Below are 23797 nucleotides of genomic sequence, written 5' to 3'. Positions count from 1 at the left end.
CTTGGGGGACTGCAGTTGTTGACCTTGCTGGCGTCCAGACCAGGAAATCTGGAGGTGTCCTGTGGGCAGCTGTTGGAAAAATCAGGGCTTCAGGCAAATGTATAAGCGCTTTCCTAAGAGATACCAGTGAGCTTTGTGAAGGCCAAGGGAAGGCTCAAAGATGCTATTTCCCTGGCTGTATTGCCTCCGAGTGCCTCTGTAGCCTCTGGATATCCAGCAAACCTGAAACCTGTCCCTCAGGTTGAAGTTCCAGGACAAGTAGAGGCGTCTTTTTCAGAGGCAGACTGGGGCTGTGTTTCAGTCTGCTGTTTGTGCAGTGTGCTGGGTGTAACAGTCTGCCCAGAACTGTCTTTCCAATTGCTATGATCACAGGGGGCCCATAAACACAAGCACCTCCAGCCACAAGGGCCAGGTGATCAGCGCTGTCCCCTGTGTGGACCGCCCTCGCCAACCAGCTTCAGTGAGGCTGTTGGACAGTGCTGAGGCCCGGGCATGCCCATGGCTCTAGGGAGGCCAAGAAAGAGGTCTGGGGGACAGGTACACCCAAGGCTTTAGCAAAGCTGTGTCTGTGCATACTGACCCACACTAGCAAGGTAGAGGAAAAGTGCAAAAATGCTGCCCACCAGCACTTCCGTCCCCAGAGAAAGTCCCAACTGACCTCTGCCCTTCTGGTAAATGCACCTTCTCCACGTATAACCCAGTCACCTCTCAAACTGCTGACTTCCCGCTGGTCCCAGGATGAGCGAGTCTGTGCGTGAGCCCCTCGGAAGGAATACCTCAGATCCCCACAGACCCTCCCCCCAGGTTTCATGGACATAAGACCCATTGATTTCCAAAGCCAGATGTTTTTGGCGGCCTTGTCTCTTCAGTGTGGCTATCAAGGGTTGGGGGGTGCGGTGTGGGACACAAACCCGTCTTTCCTCAGAGAGAGAGATTCCAGACCCAAAAGATCTCTCTTTATTGTGAATTATCCCACCAGGGTTGAGGTATTTTTGGTGAGATTGTGTCTCCATCTTTCCTACCTGTCTTGATGTGGCCCTTTTATCCCTTGCTGTGGAGGGAAATGTTCCACTACTTTTCCATTCTTTTTCGGCACGAATTGTTCCATGTGTAACTATAGACCTGGCGTGTCCAGGGGCGGTGATTTCAGGGGCTTCCTATGCTGCCATCTCGGATTGTCTTCAATCTTTTTTCCTTCCGTGGAACAGTTTTATTGAGATATGCTCCACATATCATGCAATTCAGCCATTTTAGCATACAATTCACTGGTTTTTGGTATATTCACAAAGTTGTGCCGCCATCACCACAACCAATTTTAGATCATTTTCATCACCCGCAAAAGAAACTCTGTAGCCTTCTGTGATCACCTCCCAAACCCTGATTCCTGCCTGACCTCCACCAAGCAAATACTAATCTATCTTCTCTCTCTACAGATTTGCCTATTCTGGACATTCCATATAATATGTGGTCTTTGGTGACCTGCTTTTTCACTTAGAGTAATGTTGTCCAAGTTCTTTATTTCTGCTTTTTCTTCCTTTCTTTCTTCCATTCATTTTGTTTTCTTTTCTTCCCTGTTTCTTCTTTCCTCCCCTCCTCTATCCATGGTCTGATTTCTCCTTCACCGAGCCCTTGGGCTTTATGGAAGCTTTTGGCCCTGGTGGGGAGCCCTAGGCATGAGACTATGTCATGGACTCATCAGGTGCCCCGTGCCTGCCTTCTGCCCAGGGGAGGCCCAGAACACTGTGCTCACGCCTGCACGGCTCACACGTGTGTACAACTGCCAGGAAGAGCAGACAGGCTACAGCAAAGAGTTAATCTTTTTCATCTTCTGTCTCTGCGGAGAGTTTGAGGAATGAGGTTCCCTTCCCACCCCTAGAAGGGAAGTCAGGGGAAGGAAAGCAGAGAGAGAGAGGAGGTGGGAAACCTTTTACAGCCTTAAAAGTCACAGAGAATAAATAGTGGCCGCCTGAAGTCACTTGAAAGGTAGAGAACTCCTCATTTAACTCCTTGGTGATTTTTGCCTTTGAACTCAGCTAGAGGATCCAGCTTCTGCCATCCCTTCTCGCTCCCTCTGGCTTCATGCAGACCCCTGCCCATGCTTGTTCCCCACCTTCGCTCTCCACTTCTTCTGCTGCAGATCTGATGGGACATACTTTGCCTCCTCAGAGGCTGTGATGGAAACGGAAGGGGAACTGTGCGTTTGGGGCCACTGCTATTAGTTTTGTATCCATAGAAAAAGTGGGGGGGTGAACATTCCAGGTGAATAAATTAGAGGAGGGCCTTTCTCCAGGGGATCCAGCCCCAGGGCACATGGCTTGCCAAGCAGAAGGAGGCCTAGGTTTAAGCCTTGGTGTCCTGGTGCAGGGACAATGGACGCCCTGCAGACTTTCCAGGCCGGCTGGGAAATTGCATGGCCTCGGGCAGGAATCAACCAATCTTATCTGTAAAAATCCAGATAGTAAATAGTCTGGGCTTTGCAACCCATCTGTTCTCTCTTGCAACTACTCAGTTCTGCCCTTAGAGTGCGAAAGCAGCCTCAGACAGTACGTAAATGAATGAGGGTGGCTGTGTTCTAATAAGACTTTATTACAGATGCTGAAATGGGAATTCCATACCATTTTCATCTGTTGTGAAATGTTATTCTTCTATTTATTTCCCCCCGACTATTTCAACAGAAATGGGTGGTAGGCTGGTTTTGGCCTGCAGGCTATAGTTTGCCAGCCTTTGATGTAGGGGAAAGAAATGGGTGTCAATTTCAGCCCCAGCGCTCTCTGGCTCTGTGACTTTGGGAAGGTGGCTTGTGCGCTCTGAGCCTCAGCTTGCTCATCTGCAAAATGGGGATAGAAATGCCTCCCTGTGTGGACAAGCAGTAAGGCTTAGCATCAGTTTATACAGAGCACCTAGCACAGAGTAGGTGCTTAGAAAGTGGTAGCCTGCCTGCCTGCCTGCCTTCCTTCCCCCCGTCTGTACAGGAGCAACTGGGAAGTTAAAGGCAGGCATTGGGGACTCATGTCGCAGCTGTGCCCCCAAATTGTTCAAGTCAGGCCCTGACCCCTGAGTCTCACATCTGTCCTCTGAAAATGAGGGACTTGGATCAGGCCCAAGGAACAATTTCAACCCAAATTATATATAAATGCTTAACAAGGAGAGAATTTATGCCAAACCCCCAATGTGTTTGTGTCAAGAATCTTCTGGCAAGGGCAGCAAAGAACATGTTTTTCATACTAATAAATCGTTCTGAGTGCAGAGGCAAATTCAGTAAAATGTGTCCTTGTCACGCCCCAAGCTGTGAGTGCACATGGGGGGACCAAGCCAAGCAGGTGCACCACGGGGCTGCCAAGGGACCCCCGCCCTGGAAGATGAGGGACCTGGGTTCCTTGCTGCCTGTGTAGCAGTGAGAGGATCACGTCCCTCTCCGAGTCCCAGTTTCCTCATCCGTCAGAGAGCTAAGACTTCTGGAGGCTGCCACGGCTCCTGAAGAAACAGCAGTGAGTCGCAGAGATCTCTGCTCTGGGGGCAGTTCGTGAAACCCATAGGGGCTGTTTGTTGTGGGGTCGGGGGACAGGGATGGGGTACGCCTGAGACCCGCTGTGCACTGAAGGGTGTCCATAGCCCCTGAGGCTCTCCTGGGGTTCATGAATGACTTACTCTCCACTCAGAGATAGGAAGGAGGGGGCCTGGGGAGTTTGTCCCAACTGGAGTAAGGGACGGGCGGCTCTGGGGCACACTGGTGGGTCTGCGGCTCCAGACCGATCATGCAGAAGGTTGCAGCATGCAGGGAGGGCTGCAGGCTTGGGCAGCACATGCCCATGGATGGGACTCCAGCCTTCCTCCTTCCAGGACTGAACTACATGCCATTGTCACCCAGGGACCGGCATTCGGGGTGGGCGGCGAGGCAGTCCCAATGCTCAGAGGATTCAGAAAACTTCCCCTTTCCACACTGACTTTGGAAACACAGTATTTATAAATACTGAAATTATTGTGGAAGGGGAACAAGAAGATTGAAAGTCGAGGAGAAACACCATTCCTGTTGCCATCTTATGCAATCCCTGAGATCATGGCTCTGTTCCCCCTTCGTGTTCTTCATGAGCAGATGTGGCCTCAATATCATGGCCAAAAAGAGGTTCCACACTTGGAGTTCTTCAGCAGGGCCACATGTTTCCTGTTTTAGGGGCTGCAAAGTCTTACTGAGTCACTGAGTCACTCGTCCTTTACCAAGGGCACACTCCTCTGCAGGGGGTTGGAAGGGAGAGAGAGGGACACTCCTGGAGACCCTAGAATAGCAAGGAGGGGTACAGACACATGTGATGGGTGCTCAGACCCCATTGCTGTGGGGGCTGGTTTGGGAGGGCAGAGAACGCCTCCTGGAAGGGGCGACATCTCAGCTGACCCCCGAAGGCCAGTAGGTAGTTTCTAAGCTGAGGAGCAGAGGGGCCATTCTGGACAAAGGAACGTGGGGAGAGGGGTGCACTCATAGGCAATGAGATGCCATTTAGTGCTGTGGTCTGTCAAGAGAGCGCTTAGCCAACCTCCCCATTTTTGTTGGCTGGTTGACCTTGAGCAAGTCCTTCCCTCTCTAAAACTCTGTTCCCATCTGAAAAGTGGGGCTGGTCCTTACAGCCCCTCCACCGCAGGCTGGAGAAGGAGAAGGCTGTTAATGCATGTGTCTGGGACAGCAGCCTGTGGCGCAGCCCTGAGCCTGCACAGGTGGAAGATTCTTTGTTTCGTTCTGCTCAGGGTGCCTGTGGACCACCATTTCATGATGGTGGAGAGAAGCGTATGCTTTCCAGGTCAGGGAGCTCGGTCACATCCAGCTGGAAACACAGTGACTTTGGAAGTTGAACCAACTCAAAACAAGATTCTCTCCACTCCCCGCCCATCTCCTTCCCTCTCGGGTAAGCTAAGGTCCCAGAGGCTGTCTGACTCCCATGGCGTCCTCTGGACCACAATAGACCTGTCACGCCAGTTTCTCCATTCCTGGTGTTTGTGGCATGGTTGGGCCCAGGGACACATGACCTGCTCCTGGCACTCTCCTGGCTCCTCTCTCTGGCACTGCTGAGGACCAACCACATCCTCTCAGGGGCTTTGGCCTCTGCTGCAGGCCCCCAGACTCGTTACACTCCCCCAGCAGGCAGGCCTCAAAGCCCAGCCACATGCTGGGGATCCCTGTAGATCCATGAGATTTGGGGAACCTCCTGCACCCCCTGTGGGAGCAGAGGAATTGGGGAACAGGATTAGGCTGAGGCCTCCTCTCTGCCTTGTCTGCAGGGGCCCCTCCTTGTCCTGGCTTCCACTAAGGATAGGGCACAAGCCCCTGTGCTTTCAGACCCCTGACACTCATCCTCCAGTGACCCCCCCCACTTCAATTCCAATCTGAGTTATGACCCCAAAGGAGAGTGACAGGGTGGGGCCCACTTACCACCTTGCCAAGCAAGCCCTCAACATCTCAAAATAGTATCTTAGGTGAGACGTCACACACCTGGTGCACTGGCCTGCCTTTAACAACCAATTACCTGCTGACAGTGACTAGTCACCACCACTGCTCTGGGAGCGGTTGAGCTTGTTGGAGTCAGACAGGCCTTGGGCACATTACCTAACCTCTCCATGCCTCAGTTTCTTGGTCCGTAAAATGCGGGTATTGCCAGGACCCACTTCAGAAGGTTGTAAGGATTAAAGGAGACAATAAATGTAAAGTCCTGAGAACCATGCCTGGCACAAGGGGGGGGTCCCCAGTGAACACCAGGCCATCGCAGTTTGCTTGGGGGGGGCGGTGGGGAATGCATGAGGAGCCACATGATTGACCAAAATGTTTCCCGATGGCACTTTGCTGTGGTCTCCAGATTTTTTTTTGCTATTATAAGCAACCCTGTAATGAACATCTCCATGCAGAAAACACTCTGTTCCTTTCAGATTATTTCCCTAGAAACTGAATTTCTGGGAACAGAATTACTGGTAGAAGGGGAGGGACACTCTAAGCTTTTTTTTTTTTGTCCCCCTTTGCCTAGTTGTTTTCTAGACAGGCTGCCAGGCTTCCCTGCCACCGACCACACTGGAAGATATCACTTCCTTGAAACCAAGTGGGGAGAGCATCCTGGAAGGGTTGTAAGGGACGCTGCTGGCTAGGGCAGGGCATAGATACAAGGCTTTTCCAGATGGGCAGAGGGGACAGGGAAGAAATGAGAATCTTTGAAAGGGCTGAGAAGGAGCCATCAGAGAGGGGAGAGCCTGTCACACATCCACGTCCTGAGCCGTTCAGATCAAATAAGTCAGCCTGAAGAGACTAGCATGTCAATAGGGGAGCTGAGCCCAGGACGCAGCTCCTGACAGCACCCAAACATGGGCATGTGGCAGGCCTGCCTGAGCATCAGTTTCCCCATCTGTAAAGTGGGCGTGACATTTCGCCTGCCTCACAGAGGTGGGACAGAATGGGTGATCAGAAATGACTTTGAAGATTGACTCGGGTGCCATGGTTCCTTTTTCGCAAGCACCCACTGGGCTAAGTGGGCAGGGGCTTTGGGGTTTTCTTCAGGAACGTTCTATACTTTCAAGGAGAGGATTGGGCAAGCCATCCAGTCTCATGGGGATCACTGGAGGGTTCGAGCAGCAGGGCAGGGGAGCACAAGCCTGGGACTGGGGCAAACTGAGTGTGATCCAAGTTGCGTGGGTGACGCCCGGCCTGCCCGAGAGCTGCTTTGTGTACAGGAAGGGATCAGGGTGGGTAGGACATCTCCAGCTTCGCAGCTGGGCCACATGGGACTCCTTCAAGGCTCTACCACTTACCCGCTGTGGGTCTCTGGGCAAGTGACCCAAGTTCTCTGGGCCCAGACATTGTCTGTTAGCACTAAGAACTCAATCATGTGTGTCATACGGGTGCTGTGAGAGTTCAGTATCGAGTGCCCGATGCGTGAGTACTGTCCTCACTTTTTTATTTGGTGATTCCAGTGCAGCCCCAGGATCCGGATGATGTGGAGGCAGGGGAGGGGTTGAGTGGAAGTGGGGCTCCCCACGCCCTCAATCCCTCAAGCAACAAGCCCAGTGTGCTGCCCAGCTCCCCTTATTGGCTGTGTGACCTCAGGCAGGTTTCTCCCCTTTCCGTGCCTCAGTGTTCTCCTCCATCAAATGGCGAGAATCCTAGCACTTACCCCATGGGGTTTGCATGTGGCTTAACTGAGCTCAGACTCACAAAATGCTGAGAACCAGAATGCTGAAGGCTCTATCATTTGGTTGCCCTCTGGGCTCAGGGCTCAGGCTTTGGACCAAAGAGACGTGGCAAGAACCCCATTCCTCTACCCACCAACTCTGCAACCTTGGTCAGGTCACTTATTTCCACGAAGGTCTCCTCCCCCACGTGGCAGGGCAAGACCTGACACCTGAAATGCTCAACATGACTGGAGATCGAGGGTCTTCAAGAGAACACCCATGAAAACGGCCTGGACCCGCACCCTGCAGCCTTGGCCGTTCCCATCTGCAGGAGCACCTGTGACAAAGGGTCATACTCCCTCCCTACCAGCCACCCTATCCCTGGCAGTCACTCAGGTACAATCTCACTGACCCACGTAGGTGTGAGATCACGGAGAAGGGCCAGTCCAGGCCACAAGCTGAGACTGTTCCTCGGCTAATTACTGACGCTCCCGGGCTCCATAGCCTCCAGCATGACTCCAGGGCCTGCCAGGTTGCTGGCAAACCCATCCAGCAGGCCCCTCCGGTTCCAGTTGTAGAACCCCTTTCCGTCTCCTCTCCCACTGCATCCCCAGGCTCCTTTTGATGAACTATACAGCCCAGGCTGCCCTCTCTGCCCTAAGAGACACCCACCCCTTACTGATATCCCCATTCAATTTCCACTTATTGCCCCAGGCCCAACTCAAAGGCCACCTGCTCTGTGGAACTTTCCCTGATTCCCGGGGCCAGAAATGGTTCTGTGCCCACCATCTTGCCCAGGCACACCCACACACACTCGGGCCCTAGCACACACTCACTTGCCCATCCATATACGTGTGTTCACATTCATAGCTACTCACACCTGTGAGTTACCGGAGACCAGTGACCTTTCCCTGACCATCGCCATGTCTCTCATTTTAACCTCGGTCCTGTTCTGTCCAATTCATTTCGCCTGGTCCTCAGGAAGAAGCAGGCCACAGTGGCAAGGTGTGTACGTGGGAGCCAAGAGCTGTTGTTTCCTATTTGAGTTTTGGTATTGAGTGACCTAGGCACATCACTTCACCCCCAGAGCCTCAGTTTCTTTGTCTGTGAAATGGGACACCCGTGCTCATCTTATAGCATCACCGGGAGGGTTAACTAGAAAAAGGATGCCACACAGCCCACTCAGGACCTAGCACATGAGCACTCGGTAAACACCAGTTCTTGTCGATCATGTACTCATTCACCAGTACAGTGCAGGATGCCTGCTGTGTGCCAGGCCCCTCACGACTGCCAGAGTCATAGCCAACCCCTCCCTCACTGAGCTCCCAGAGTGGTCCCAGGCTGTGACCCACCAGCATTCAGGGATGGGTGTCCTGAGATGTCCCTAATCATTAAGATCCCTTCGATGAGCCCAAAGCTTTCGGACCCTCACCATCTGGTTCCTTCGTCATGAGGGAAAAATTAAAAGGGCCGATGGCTTATGACTATCACCTCTAGATTTCAACTACATCCCAGGGAGTTCTGGGGTGCCTTTCTTGGATAAATTTCACCTTCTCTGGAAATGAACACAGTGTGTGTACAAAACTCCAGGAGGAAGCCTCCGCCCAGTTCGCCGTGATACCTGCTGCTGAAGGACAAAAGACCTCGCCACTAGCCCTTGGAAGCAGATGCTGGTGTAGGCAAACCCTCTGTGTTTGCTTCCAGAAGATTCTGAGTAGGGCATGAAAAATTAATTTCTTTCATGAGCAGAGGCCTGAAGTTGGGTCATCCCCGCATATCGGGCAATATCAGTTTGTGATAGAAAACAAGGATATGTGGAAATGACGCTCTGATTGGCCTCTGGGTAGTCTGGTGTCCTGAAATGTCCACCTCATAGCTTATTCCAGAACAACCAGAAAACAGGCCTGGCCCGGAGAAGAGGGTCACCCCTGACTTTGACAAAAGCATAAGGCAAGGGAAAGAGCCCTGGTGGGTTACTACTGGCTCCCAGGGTAGGAGAGAGGCCCTTCTCCTTTCTCTTCTCTACTTCCTTTTCCCCATAAAGGAGTTTCGGTGACCCAGTTCCCAGGATGTAGGCAAAGCTGACACGTGGCAGTAGCGGTTCTGCTGTGTGGTTGGGCACAGGATAGTAAGAACCTGGGTTCAGAGATCAGCCCAGACCCTCAACACACAGTCCCTCAACCTCCAGCTCTTAGGGACCTTGAGGAACAAAAGAGCCAGTGGCCACGCCCATTGCAGGAAACAAGGGAGGAGGAGGAGGAACCTTTCTCTTCCAGCCCTTCCACTGGGATCATGCCCATTTTACAGATTAAGACAGGGACTTGAGAAAGAGATGGAGTTGTCCTGAGACCCAACAGCAGGGCAATGAGGAAGGCTCAAACCACGCTCAGGACTCCTGGTCCCACATCTCATGCTTTCTCGGTCCCCCCAGCACATGGCGAGTCTCAGAGGGGCTGGCTAAAATGGTCCGCATCCCTCATCACCCCTCCCGGGGTTCCTGTCTACAAGGCTCTTCCTAGCCAGCAGCAGGGAGGTGGATATAGAAATAAAGGCAGCATGAGTCACCACACAGAGTTTCTGATGATCTGTGAATTGGGGAAGTCAGAACATGGGAGAATCACTATTGAAACAGATTGGGCTTTTCATTTTCACACACATGACTGAACACCTACTAGAAACTTGGGCAGTGGGGCTGAAGATGAAAGGTCCAGTGCCTGCCTTTAGTCTGGGAGACAGACAAGTAAACTGAGAGTTAACCCCAGGAGGTCAGGGCCTCAGTGCTGTAGGAGCTGGGAGGGGTTCAACAATCCTGGGAAGCCTCAGAGACAGCTTCCCAGGGGAGGTGATGCTTGAGCAGAACCTTGAAACAGAAGTAGAAGTTGAGCGTCAGCGAAGAACATAAAGACATCTCTAGCAATGGGACATGGGCAAAAGCACTCATGTGAGTGACAGCAGGTTCTGTGATGCAGGAGACAGAAGCGGTGAAGAGCACTGACACTCGTTACCCGTACTCCTCACAGCAGTACTGTGAGGTTGCTCTTACAGACTTGTTTCACAGAGGAGAAAACCGAGGTTCAGAGAGGGCCTGAGCAAGGCTTCCTATAGAGAGAGTAGCGCTGAAACGGGATCTGGACTGCGGGTGGCTGAATATATCTAACACCCTCAATGTGAAAAAATGAGATTCAGATTCAAATTCAGATTCTAGGCATATTATAATCAGGATACTGTTGACTGCCAGGAGCAGAAACCCAGTTGAAAGAGGCTGGGAGGAGTGGGGGCGGGGTGGGGGGGTGCCTGGGTGACTCAGTTGGTTAAGCGTTCAACTCTTTATTTTGGCTCAGATCATGATCTCAGGGTCTTGAGATCAAGCCCCACATCAGGGTCTGCACTGGACATAGAGCCTGCTTAAGATTCTCTCTCTCTTGGGGCACCTGGGTGGCTCAGTGGTTAAGCCTCTGCCTTTGGCTCAGGTCATAGTCCCAGGGTCCTGGGATTGAGCCCCGCATCGGGCTTTCTGCTCAGCAGGGAGCCTGCTTCCCCTTCTCTCTGCCTGCCTCTCTGCCTACTTGTGATCTCTGTCTGTCAAATAAATAAAATCTTTAAAAAAAAAAAAAAAAGATTCTCTCTCTCTCTCCCTCTACCCCTTCCCCCACACTCATGCACATGTGAACTTGCTCTTGCTCTCAAAAAATAAACAAATAAAATAAACAAAAGAGGCTGGGATTGGTGGAGGTGGGGAACTGGCTCATAAAACTGAAGAAAACAAGGGTGCCTGGGTGGTTCAGTGGGTTAAGCCTCTGCCTTCAGCCCAGGTCCTGATCTCAGGGTCCTGGAATCGAGTCCCACACTGGGCTCTCTGCTCAGCAGGGAGCTTATTCCCTGCTCCCCGCCCCCCCCCCCCGCCTGCCTCTCTGCCTACTTGTAACCTCTCTCTCTGTCAAATAAATAAATAAAATCTTTAAAAAAAAAAAGAAAAGGGGAGCTTCAAGCATGGCTGGATCCAAATGTGCAAATGTCATCAGAAATGTGCCTTTCTCCAGCTTTCAACTCAGTTTTACACTGTATTCACCTCATTCTCAGAGTCTCCCAGTGGTGCCGCCAGCAGCTCCAAGCTTATATCTTACCATCTTAGCAACTCCAATGGAAAATGTTTCTCTTTCCTACTGTTCCAACAAAAAAGTTTCAGACTTTCATTGGCTGGCTGGGTCCTATGTCTGACTCTGTGCCCACACCTGGAGCCAGGGCAAAGAATAAGAGGTTCAACCCCACCTCGCTCATGTGGGCAAAGAGTGAGGAAGGCTGGATTCCAAAGACTCAAAGTGCTATTACCAAGAGAAGGGGAATAGATGATGGGAAGGTGAAAATGACGGTTGTTTACCATAAGCACTTACTGTGTGGCAAAACCCATATTATGTGCTCTTGAGAACCCCCATTAACATCCCCCAGCTTCAAGATTTAGGGCTCAGGGCAGGATGGGCCATGGGGCTATGAAGGGGGTCAAAGAATATTAAACCTATTGGTATCTCTAGACTCTATAATGTAATAGAGTCTACACAGTATTGGAATTTAGCTTATTAGTGTCTTATCCCAACTTATATTTGACAAGAATGGCAAACTAAGTAAAGGGGGAGGGCTCCATGCCACTAGACTTTATTATGTTAAATATGCATGTTAAAATTATTTTATAAGAGGCCAGAAATTCCACAAAATGAGAAGGAAAGAGAATGAGGGGAGAAGGGGCAATTTAGAGCAAAGCAAGAAAAAATAGGAAAAGTTAGAAAAGGTGGGGCAAATATAAAACACAAAACCACACTGAAGAAATTAGTGAAAATTATCAGTAAACACAATACATGGTGTAAATGGAATAAACTATCCAAGTAAGAAAAACAAAGCTTGTCAGGTTTTTTTTTTTTAAACCAAAACAAATGTTTTTAGAAGAAATAGACTTAAGGAAACAAAAATATTGAAAGTATAAGGAAAGTAAAGTACAATATGCTAGTCAAATATTAACCAAAGGAAATCTGGGTAGCTATTTTAATATCAGACAAAGTGAATGTTAAGCAAAACATTTTACTAAAGACAGAGATGGTCACAATATTTTGAAAAAAACCTCTATTTACTGGGATAATAATAATTCTAAACACATAGGTACCTAATAAACTAGCCTCAAAAATACATAAAGTAGGGCCGCCTGGGTGGCTCAGTTGGTTAAAAATACATAAAGTAAAATTGACAGAACTACAAAGAGAAATCAATCACAAGCATCATAAATAAGCAATATTAAGGGTTTAGAGAGGATATTATTTTCGATGTCACAGAGATTAGGAAAGGTAATATGAATGCTGTAATCAATTCTATGCCCCAAACGAGGGAAAACTCAGATAAGGGGGAAATTTTCTAGCAGAACAGAACTTGCCAAAACTGACTTGCAATGAGATAGAAAACTGGAATGGTCCTGTAACCATTAAAAATAAATAAAGTGAATGAGACACCAGTATTACATGGTTTTGCAAAGGAGTTCTACCGAATACTCTAGGAATAGATCATTCCAATTCTGCTCAAACTCTATCAGGGTTTTGATGAGGCCATTATCATGTAAATTCAAAAACAAGTATGAGAAGGGAAATGATTTAAAAAATGGAAAACAACTCAGATGTCTATCAACAGATGAATGGATAAATAAATTGGAGTATTTTCACGTAACGGAATACTTCACAGCAGTGAAAATGAACTATAGGAACATGAACAATTTAATCTCAAAAATAGAGTGTTCAACAACAACAATGAAAGGTAGCTAGGGAAAAAAATCATAAAAAAGGAAATCTGAGTTTTAAATATTTTCAATTTGTAGTTTTAATCTTTCTTTGGATTTTTCTGGGTTGGTTTTTTTTTTTTTTTTTCAACAAGTGGTGAATTTTTTTTTAAATTCCAGAGTAAATTATATCAATTAATGCTTATTACCCAGGTGAAAATGATTGAGATGTATGTTGAGAGATTATGTATCCCAAAACCCACTAACTGCATTAAGTAATCAAAATTTTAGTATCTGAAACTGTGTATTAACTGATAAATAAGCCAATATTTTTCTCTTTTTTCTTTAAGATTTATTTATTTATTTTGGAGAGAGCGCGCGGGACCGTGCTTGAGTGGGAGGAGGGGTAGAGGCAGAGACAATCCTCAAGCAGACTCCCATCTGAGTGCGGAGCATGTCTGGGGTCCGGGCTGGATCCCAGGACCCTGAGATCAGGACCTGAGCCCAAACCAAGAGTCAGATGCTTAACTGAGTGAGCCTCCCAGGTGCCCCACCAAGCCAGTATTTTTCAAGCCTTTATATGCACTCAAAATGTCAAATACGTGGTGGGTCCTTCCAGTCATGTTAAACTTGTGTTTGCAGTTATAAAATATTGTAAAAGTTGTTTTGTTTACTGGTGTAAAGTGTTGAAGAGGGTTGTTACCATCATGAAGTATAGCCAGTTGGTTGTGTTTACAAACTGTCATAGAAGGCTGTTTTGCTGACTATATTATTACCAGAAATAGTCTACCTCAAATAATACTCTGTGTTGGTGTATTAGACAAAAGTCTTTTTTTTTTTTTTCTTTTTAAAGAGAGCGAGAAAGAGAGAGAGAGAACGTGAGCAGTGGGGGAGGGACAGAGGGAGAAGGAGAGAGAGAGAATCCCAAGACCCTGAAATCACGACCCCGAGATCATGACCTGAGCAGAAACCAAGAGTCGGATGCTTAACCCACCGCACCACCCAGGCGCCCCTGGGCAAAAGTCTTTTGGTCGCAAGTGATAGTAATTCAGTAGGAGAGCCACTGACTGCCTTATTTCATGGGCTCCCAGCTTCTCTGTCTCATAAGAAAGGTGCAGCAGTCACGGGAGGGACCCTCTTTCTCCCTGGCTGAGTTCTGAACTCACCCCTCAAGCAGTCGCGGGTGCCACATGGAGAGGCATCTGGGAGATGGGGCCCGATGATCTCCCTCCCACCCGAACCACACGCTGTGGGGAGTTGATGTTTGCCAAAGGAAGGCGTGTGAGGCAGAGAAAAGATTCATCTCAAGACGATTGTCATCCATGAACAGCCTTATTCCAGACAGACCATCCAGATTTAGCCCCAATTTAGAAAATGCCAATTCTGCTGAATCAATCGTTATTTTGTAAAAAGAATGAAGCTATAATTTGCCACTCCCCATCTCTGCCAATAAATAAATAAGTAAGTAAGTAAATAAATAAATAAATAAATAAATAAAGTGCAGGCAGAACAACCCAGTAGGCTGTTTCGATACCTAAGTACTTGCTGGGATAAATCAGGTACTGGTAAATTCTGTCTCTTAACCTGAAAGGTGGTATCCATTTTGGCACTCTTTGAGAGTCTTTAAACCATGCACATTTGTTTTTTTATATAGTCTTTTTGGATGTATGATGTACTTCATTTAAAAATACTTAATGACAGATTCAACATGTAACAAAGATATGCCTGAGAAGAGGAGTTACTTGAGATGTTTATCTTCTTTGTTTTGTGCATCTGTCCTGAAGTTTTTACAAGGAGCATGTGATATTTCCATAGTACTATTATTTTAAGGGATCTGTAAGCTCTTTAGAAGGGAGCCAGTTATTTCCTAGCCAAAGCTAGCTTTTCTTTGGTAATTTCAGGGAAAGTCACTTGACCAGAGCTGCGTCTGGAATGTTAATCGTAGGGTAGATAACCTGCCTGCTAGCACGAAGGATGGGGCCTCTGACGTGCCAGGGGTGTAACCTTGAGGTCCAGGTGAGGGCCTGTGTGCTGGGGAGGGAAGGGCTGGCCAGACCTCCAGGGAGAGCTTGGGCCATTGGCGGCCTTCAGCAGTGGCCAGGCTGGAGCGTACCTATGCACTGAGGGGAGCTGGGGTGTCGGGGCAGCTGTCATCTGTGTCTTACAAAGTCAGGCATCCCAATCTACAACGCCTATCCATCTATCTAACAGATGCCAAAGGGAAGCTCGATGCTCTTCCCTCTCCCTATGTAAAAGGGAGGAGGAGCAGGGAGATAGATTCCTCTGGCAGCCAGATGACCTTCACAGATGATGGTGGGAGCTGAGGCCAGGTGTGATCTTCATGGACATCCCAGGAAGCGCAGTGGGTCTCAGTACCAAGCAGTGGGCGGCTCCCAGCTTGAAACTGAGGAGGAAAACTACCAGTCCAGCCTAGGCAGGGAAGCCAGAAAGGAGGTAGCGGTCCTGGCTTTAGACAGAGCTGAAGCCAGATTTTTGTCCTGGGACGGCCGAGACCCCGGAAACAGTCTCTAGGGACACCACGCAGTACTCAGCTTCTCCTGTGTTTGAGCTAAGTGGAAGCTGGGATGTGTCGGGGACTCAGAATGACACTCCCCAGACCACGGTCGCTTGCGCATTCCCTTCTCCATCCAGTCCAGCCCAGAGTCTTGTCCCACCTATATTATATGCTCTTAAAGCTCTACACCAACTTGCTGTTTTCACTAAAATAGATGAGGGAACTTTATACTGTCACTGTAAATGGAAACAGTATCACTGGTGGAAAACAGAAAGAACTCATGAGCATAGATAAAATCACACAAAACAATGTCATCAAAGTTGGACCAGGCCCAGTTGCCCGCTTACACCTCTGAGCCTGCCTCCTGTTCTCTGTTCTAAAGGGAGATCTGCGGGTGTTGGGTGCGGAAGACACAGGAGTGCCACACTGAGCCTTTCCTTCTGACTTGAAATAAAGATGATAAAGGAATTCTCACTCGCTGAAAGCAGCTAAAGAGAGAAGCAGGTCTGCTATCTGTACCTTAGCAGACAATAGCTCCAAGGAACTTTATATGCCCGGAAGGGAAGGAAATCTCTTCTTCCTAAAAATGTCTGCCAAATAGCCTGTTTAAAAACTTTCCTACCGAGCTTTTGGCTAACTCAGTCTTTGTGATCTATTCTTTGATCAGATTGACTCCGTGGACATTAACTGAGTAACTATTATCTGCCAGCTCTAATTGCCAGGGGGCTAGTGCCTTGCCTTTGGGGAGCACACATTCTAATGGAGACAGATGTGCTCACAACTGATTGTAAGGCAAGGCTGAATAAATCTGGGCGTCTTTTCCCAGCCTCCCTTCAAGCCATGCAAGGCCTGCTGCCGATGTTCAGGAATCATTTCACTAAAAGCGAGAAACAGCAAACACTGATTGGGCTCCTGGTGTGAGCCAGGCAAGGTGTGGCATACTTTCGTACATATTTTATAACACTAGTCCTTCCAAGAATTGGAAAGGTGGCTGTTTTTTTCCCCCACCTAGGGTTCGGAGGAGTTAAGGGGCGCACGGCATGTTGGAAGCAGGCGTGAGATCTGAGAGCAGGTCTCCTGAATGCGTCCCTCGACGTCCTTGCGGCACATGGGCTGCCCTGGTGGCCAAGGAAGGGTTCCCCCACCCCACCCCACCCTTCCCCGGGCTGGCTCAGAGGAAGCAAAGGCCAGAGGGTGGGCCCTGGGCCCGCTGGCCTCGCTCCATGGCCCTGTCAGCCCTGACCTATGCTTGTGTCTCCTCAGGAAGCCCGCGCTCTCCAGTACGCTGTGCTCCGGCAACCTTCTAAGCTGCTGCAAGAGTCTGTGGGGGCGTAGGTTCCTCCAGAGACCCATGAGAGGCCCCTCAGAGGAGCAGCCGGGAGAGACGCTGTCCAAAGAGCCACTGAGGACACCACCCCAGGAAGCGGGGAGGACTCTGCCCTCCGAGGCTGTGTAGACCCGGCCCAGGACACACAAGATACTGCTTCTGGTCACCAAGATTGAACTCCTGGAGCCATGAAGGACCCAGAAGCCCCCAGAGCCACCAAGGAGGCACCCTAGCCTGAGTCTAGGGACTCCTGGAGCACACAGTGGGGTGCTGGGGTCCTCGGGTCTATGCAGAGCAGCCTAGCCGGTGCTCAGCATTCCCAGCAGATGTTCAGAACTCTCCTGGGCGCGGGTCTGCTGAATCCCATGGGTTCAAAGCTCACGTTGGGGCTGGCCCCAAGTCGAGAGCCGAGGTGGCTGGACGGGGGGGATGTGTGCACAGGTGTGAGCATGGATTTGGCTATGCAGGAATACGCAGGCCCTCTGAGTGCGGCAGGGTGTCACCATAGTTAGCCTGTCACTCCCTCACAGGTTCTATGGGATGATGGAAAGGCAAGGGAAGGGAAGGGAAAGAAAGAAAGGAAATTCGCCTTCACTGAGCACCTGCCGTGTGCTAAGCACTTCAACTGCAGGAGTTCACGTAATCCTTTGAACCTGTGGCAAGAATCACCAACCTACTTTACAGAGGTAGAAACTGAGTGCCCAGGAAGACTGGGGTCCGCCCCAGGTCGAGCTCAGCTAGCACGCATGCCTGGCTCCTAGGAGGCCCACGAAAGATAGTTGTTGAAGGAATGAAGGAACGGGAGCGTGGGCAAAAAGACAGGCCTCAAGCCCGCATCCTTGACCTGACATTGCACTGCTGCTGAGGAGAGAGAGCAAGGTGTTGGCTGGACTCAGCCCACCCTTCTCTTAGCGGGGCTCCGACCTGGGGCCTGAGGGGTCCCTTCATGCTGCAGCACTGGCCCTCTCTGGTGCTTTCCATCAACAAGAAGGGGTGTGGAGCAGAGCCAAAGGCATGGGCAGGTGGAGGAGAGGGGCGGGTAGGGAGCCAGAGTGAGGCAGAGCTGGCGTTGGGGGGTGGGGAGTTGACCCCACAGCGTCCTCTGCTGGATGTGCGACCTTGGGAGGATCAGTAGTGATCTCTCTGAGCAGCTCTTGACTCCCACCCAAGAGGGTCAGATCCCCTCTGCTATTCACAGGGTTATTGAAGAGACCCAAGGCATTGGGGGTGGTGCCACCCAGAGGAACGGGGTGTGCTTGGATCCTCCCCACTAACCACGGCCCCTCCCCAAGCCCACTCCTCCCTTGGTTCCACGAACCCCCGGGTGGTGTCCCCCTTCGTGCACACCCAGGCCTTCTGGGCTGGCTGGCAGCTGTCCTCTCTCCGGCTGTCAGGTGTGCCTGTCCCACGAGCATTCTCTTCTCACTCTTCTCACTCACTTCTGTCCCACTGTGGCCTCGTGTGTACCCTCATAACCGAAGTCACCAGGAGATTTACCTGTGACGAAATTACTCACAGGTTTGTGCCCGGAGCCCGGGCTTCCCCTGGGAGCTTCCCACTCCCAGCCGCATGCCCGACCCCTCCGCCTGGTGTTTCGAAGGCACCTCTCTCCTAGCCTTTCCGCAGCCACACTCGTGACCTTCTCCCTGCACCTGCTCCTCTGCCGGCTTCCCCGTCTCACCCAGAAGTCTGCCACCGGCTTTGCAGCCTGAGGGTCAGCTCCTCATGGTCCGTTTTCTTGAGTCCCAGCTGCACAGGTCCCAACTGTCTGCTTGATTCTCTCTTCCTGCCCTGTCTGCACTCAGCTCCACTGCCATCCCTTGGGCAGGACAACTGAGATAGCTTCCTGACAGCTCTCCGCGCTCCCTACTGGCCTCTGCCCAGCCCACCCCCCGCCCCCACCCAGCAGCCACAGCAGGCTAAGCAAAATGCTGCTGTGGTCACATGCGGCACGCTGGTGACCACCTTTCTCCTGGGCCACCGGCCTGACATGGCCCTCCGTCCTCCTCCGGCCACACTGCCCTCTGTCTCTCTGTCCTGATCCTCCTGGCTTCTCCTTTCTGTTTGTTTATCCTCCTGCTCCTACCCGATGCAGGGCCATGCACAGAGCTGTTTCCATGACGTGGAATGCTGTTCCCACCCATCTGGCCATGAGAGCTTGACTGAAATACCACTTCTTGAGGAAGTCTTCCTTGACCCACCCCATTAGGTCAGGCCTCCCCCCACACACACACACCACAACGGGCCTCAGAAGCCACTGCGTGTTTGTGATTTACAGTCATCTGTGTGGTTCCCTCCCCTTTGTCTGTCTCCCCCACTCAGGAGGCCATGGGCTCTGCCTATTTCTGCTGACCTTTGTATATCCAGCCCCTAGAAGGGTGTTTGGCACGTAGCAAGGGCTTTAAGCAGTTTATCTGCCGAAACACCTGAAGGCATGATTTGCCCTGATGATCCTCAGAGGTGCTCAATCTCTTGGCTGGGTTCCTTCTAGAAGCCCCAGAATCCCTTCCCTTCCCCAGGTAGGTCTCTAAGTCACGGCCAAGGAATTGGAGGCATAAGATGCGGTCTGGCTGGTGACAGCCTCAGCTGGTGGGGGCTCCGGCCCAGCGTGTGCCCACGCACCCTGCCCCTGGCATGGCAGGGGCCTCCTTTGGGTCTGGGCTGAGCTGCCCCCACCCTTCTGGAGGTTCTGTGGAGCCTCTGCTGGCTGCAGAAGTGGGGTACATGCTGTCTAGAGGAGGGTAGCTTCTGCTGTGGGCCCCCAAACCCATGTTCTGCGTTACCATCATGTTCCAATAAAGCGATCAAAACAGATGCTGCCTTGCGGTTTTATTTTTTCACTTCCTGGTGAGGAACACTCCCCAAACTTCATCACACGGTGTGTCTTGATTTAGAAATGGAGTTATGGTGAAAGACTGGAGTAAAGGCCAACTCGGCAGTTGCCTTAAAAAGTCAAGGAGCTCTCAAAGGGATGGAGAAACCCCTCACTGGCAATGAAGGACGGGTTGTCAGAAGGATCAGGCCCTTGTCCCGCTGGCCCGGCGGGCCAGGTACATGGTGGACTCTTGGTGAGGGTTTGCGGAAGGCCACACTTCCGCAGTCATCAGCTGCACAGATGCCTGTGTTTGGGAAGAGAAAAAGATAGCTTTCAAACGGGAAACTTGGTGGTTGAGGGAGTCCCCAGCTGGGTAGGTGGTTGAGGAGCAAGTAAGAGGCCACCAGACCAAGAAGAGGTTCATGGATTTGGGGCCAGGAAGGAATCCCAAAGGTACCAACGAAAGGGTTTGAAAGATAGAAGAGAGGGAGCTGGCCAGATTCGAGATCAGCAGTGACAGTGTACCCTCGGAGGGAAGGGAGGAGACCAGAGGAGGCTGCAGGGTCCTGAACTTTGGGCCTTGCAGCAAATACAAAAAGGCGTACCTCGATGACAGAGAAGTGATTATGAGTCATCTCAGTCGAAGCTTATAGGAACTGACTGGCTCAAAGTGGATTTTTTTTTGAAGATTTTATTTATCTTTTTGAGAGAGAGAGAGAGAGAGAAGATGAGTAGGGTGAAGGGCAGAGGGGGAAGCAGGCTCCCTGCAGATCAGGGAACCCGATGTGGGGTTCGACCCCAGGACCCTGAGATCATGACCTGAGCCGAAGGCAGATGCTTAACCGACTGAGCCACCCAGGGGCCCCTCAAAGTGATATGGGTTTTTTCAGGGAAGAAAGGACAAAGCTGTGTTAAGGGAGGCTTGGGAAAGTTGAGAGTAGCTGGTGGAGTCTATAGATGGTATTAAGCAGTTCTGTGTGGATGGGAGAAAATGATAGTCTTCATTCAGTGTCCCCTGAACTATAGCAGTGGGGGGTGATGAATAGTGGGGTGCTATATAGGCAACCAGCCAGGGCTGGAGCCTGGGAATCACAATTTCCAAAATCCGATTCCAACAGGTGTAGATTCCACCAATAGGAAACCGAAGAGGAGCAAAGCCATTATTGCTAACTGGACAAATGGGGGAGGAGGGAAAGAAGACCAGGGAGTCCAGAAGGAATTACCTCAGAGAGTGAGAGCAGGCCCCCAAGGCAGCTGCCTTGGGAGCATGGAAGAGTCTTCATGAGGAGGGCCTAACACGATGAGGTCTGTGTTATGGAAAGTTCATTCAAACTCTAGTTTGGAAAATTCAGGAATGAGAAGGTCTGTTACAGAATGGTCATTCATTCTCCAGGTGAGGGAGCAGCCCCACTGCTGGGGAGGGTGGGCTGTAGGATTTTATTAGGATCTATCTCAGGCTGTACAGCAGACCCTGGGCTCCATGCTGGAAACCCACAGGAACGGACCCTCCCCACCCTCCGGAGACACTGGCCTGTACCTGAAACTACCGGGGAATCATGGAAAGAATGGAACACGGGGGGCCAGCACTGGGGTGGCCGAGGCCTGATGGAAGGTGCAGGGTGCGGAGTGTGGGAGGACGTGGCCACGGCAGCCGTGACCTTCTATAGGGATACGTCCCTGGGGCGTGCTGGGGCCGTGCTGAAACTCAGAAGTGTGGTGGGTGGGCGGGAGCACTCAGTAGCCCGGACCGAGGGAATCCATTTGGAATCCCATCTCAGCCTAGCAGCCAGCAATCCACTTCACTGACCCAACTCGATCTGGAGTTTTGAGGGCGAATTTATCGTCTTCACTGTCCAGTTGAGGGATCTCTTTCCAGGCCACCCAAGCAGGAACTGACAGCCAAGGACACAGGCCTCTCAGGATTCCAAGCATTCCAGTGACAATTCAGGAGACTTAAATGGTCACTAACAGCCTAGAGGGTAACTGGGAGAAACTCTCCCACACCCGGCCAGCAGCAATAAAGCATTCATAATTTGTTGTTTTTTGGAGATCTTTGCAGGTGTTGGTGCCATGTTCCCGACCTCCCCACTCGGGGTCACAGAACACAACATGGCTTCTCTCACGTCCTGAGATGGCACTGGGCTATGCCGCGCACTGGCCCAGCTGGACCACAGCCCTCACTTGCTGGGGCCTTGCCAGGGCTCTATCTAGGTACCCAGTAGTCCTGGCAGGATGCCCAAGGAAATAGAGCCCCAGACGGACCTGCAGCTTAGGCTACGTGCCTCCCAGTTGACCCTGTCCTTTGCTTTCAGCTGATATTTCTATGAGCCCCTTCCTGTGCCCAGACATAATGTCAGCCCCTCCACAGACAACAGCTCATTTCTTCCACCAGTCAGCCCTGGCAGGTAGAGGTTCACATCCCCACCAACTGGGGCCTGAAGAGGGTCACAAAGTGCCCAGAGTTAAAAGCCTAAGTATGTGACACAGCTGAAGTTCTAATCCAGAGCCGCTTCTCTTCAAAATTGTGACATTACAGAGAAAGCTGGAGTCTGTCTGACCACCCCTTCCCATCCTTTCCCCTAACAATTCCCCCTGAGGCCATCACTGCTAGCCAGTTCGCTGTGTGGTGTTCAGTTCAGTTTTGTTTGCTTCTCAACACAAATGTTATGCTCTACTTTATGTACTGAACTCAGCAATGTGTCTTCAAGGTTCAACCCCATTAGCCCATAAAGGGCTCCTTCATTATTGCTAACCATCAGAGGATGTGCCGTGGTGTCCCCCGAGCCAGGAACATTTGAGCCATTTCTAATTTTTAGCTGTTTAAACAAGACTACGTTGATCGTCTTACAATATTTCCTTGTGCACATATGCAAGTGGGTTTTGGTGGCGGTGGCATGTGAATGTGTTTAGCATACCAACAAGTGTAATTCTGGAAATGGAGTGTACATGTTGCTCAGTAGCCTTGCAGAGAGGCACAGATCCTCCAGGCTCTCAGCAACAACCCTGGGGGTGGAGGGCCTGGCTCCCTACAGCCCCACCATCCCTCCTGTATCTTTTCTATCATGCACTGTGGCTTCTTTCTTCCCCAAGAAGTTAGAATATTCCCCCCTAGAGATGTCCTACCTCCAATGAGTACAGGACAGGACTTTTAAGTAGGAGAAATTCTCAGAACGTTCCTTGGGTTCACCCCAGGCTTTCCATGAGCTCTACGAAGCCTTGCCTTCCTCCTGTGGGTCTCCACGGAAGAAGCCAACCTGCCCAAGTCACAGAGCTGGTGAGAGACTGGATTCGCTCATGATGGCCACAGTAATGGTGCATAACAAGCATGCCCAAACTTCCCAGAAAATGATAGTAAACATTTATTTAGCTCATGAATCTGTAGGCTGGCTAACCCGGGATGGGCTCTGCAGGGTGACATAGCTTTGTTCCACATGCCTCCCATCCTCAGTCATCTCTTGGGACCAGTAGGCCCACCTAGGCACATCCTTGTCGTGGAAATGGCAGGGACACACAAGACTGTAAGGTCAACAGCACAAGCGCATTTCAAGTTCCTGAGCATCTTGCCCACAAACACATTGGCCAAAGCAAGTCCCACAGCCAAGTCATGGGTAGAGCGAGTAAATCTACTCCTCCAATGGATTTGAGGTAGGGTTGGGGTTAAATGTTACTGGATCACCATCGAATCCACCACAGTGGCGGAGCCTGGATAGAAACTGAAATATGCCCAACTCCAGAGCTCTGCAGAGCCAGGACCCTTTGGATGGAGGAGACGTGGGTCTCCAAGTGGTTGGCAATTCCTGGGAGCTCTCAAAGCTTCCCCACTCCCCAGTAATACAGTTGCCTCCAGTCTCTTATACACCCTATGTTCATTCTCTACCCTGGCCTGCAGCAGTATGTCTAAGACTCAGATCTGGGTCCTGGCACTGCCTTCCAAATATCATGCCCCAACAGGAAAGAGAGAGGGAAGCCTCTCATACCCTGTGCTCAGCCTAGGATGCACGAGCAAGTCAGGGCTGCCCTGGGCACCCAACATCTCATGGAGATTTGGGGACAGAGTTCATTCTGAATTTACTCCAGACTCTTCTCCCAGGGAAACAGTGTGCATCTGATCTGGGGGGCTGAGCCAGACAGGAAAATGGAAGTGACAGACACAGTCCTCTCTGACCCCTCACTTTCTCATCCATGAAACAGTGGAACTGGGGACATTTTTCTTTATGCTATTTGTAACCTAACTGCTTTTTCAAGAGA

The 23797-nt window shown here is 50.7% G+C and overlaps 1 protein-coding gene across 1 annotated transcript in view; it reads left to right on the top strand.

Annotated features, from left to right (window-relative positions):
- HRH2 (histamine receptor H2) overlaps positions 1-17302 on the top strand; it is a gene marked incomplete at its 5' end in the record, with an annotated part of 29836 nt that extends 12534 nt beyond the window's left edge. Inside the window, one exon of the mRNA XM_080804566.1 lies at positions 16671-17302. Coding sequence (XP_080660692.1) covers positions 16671-16863 — 193 coding nt within the window. The 3' untranslated portion in view covers positions 16864-17302. The remainder of the gene's footprint in view (positions 1-16670) is intronic.
- Positions 17303-23797: the final 6495 nt, after the last annotated feature.

This window comes from Martes martes, assembly GCF_963455335.1.
Source record: "Martes martes genome assembly, chromosome: 5".
Taxonomy (NCBI): Eukaryota; Metazoa; Chordata; class Mammalia; order Carnivora; family Mustelidae; genus Martes; species Martes martes.
The sequence above is the reverse complement of the archived record's forward strand: the minus strand, read 5'-3'. Positions and strand labels throughout refer to the sequence as shown.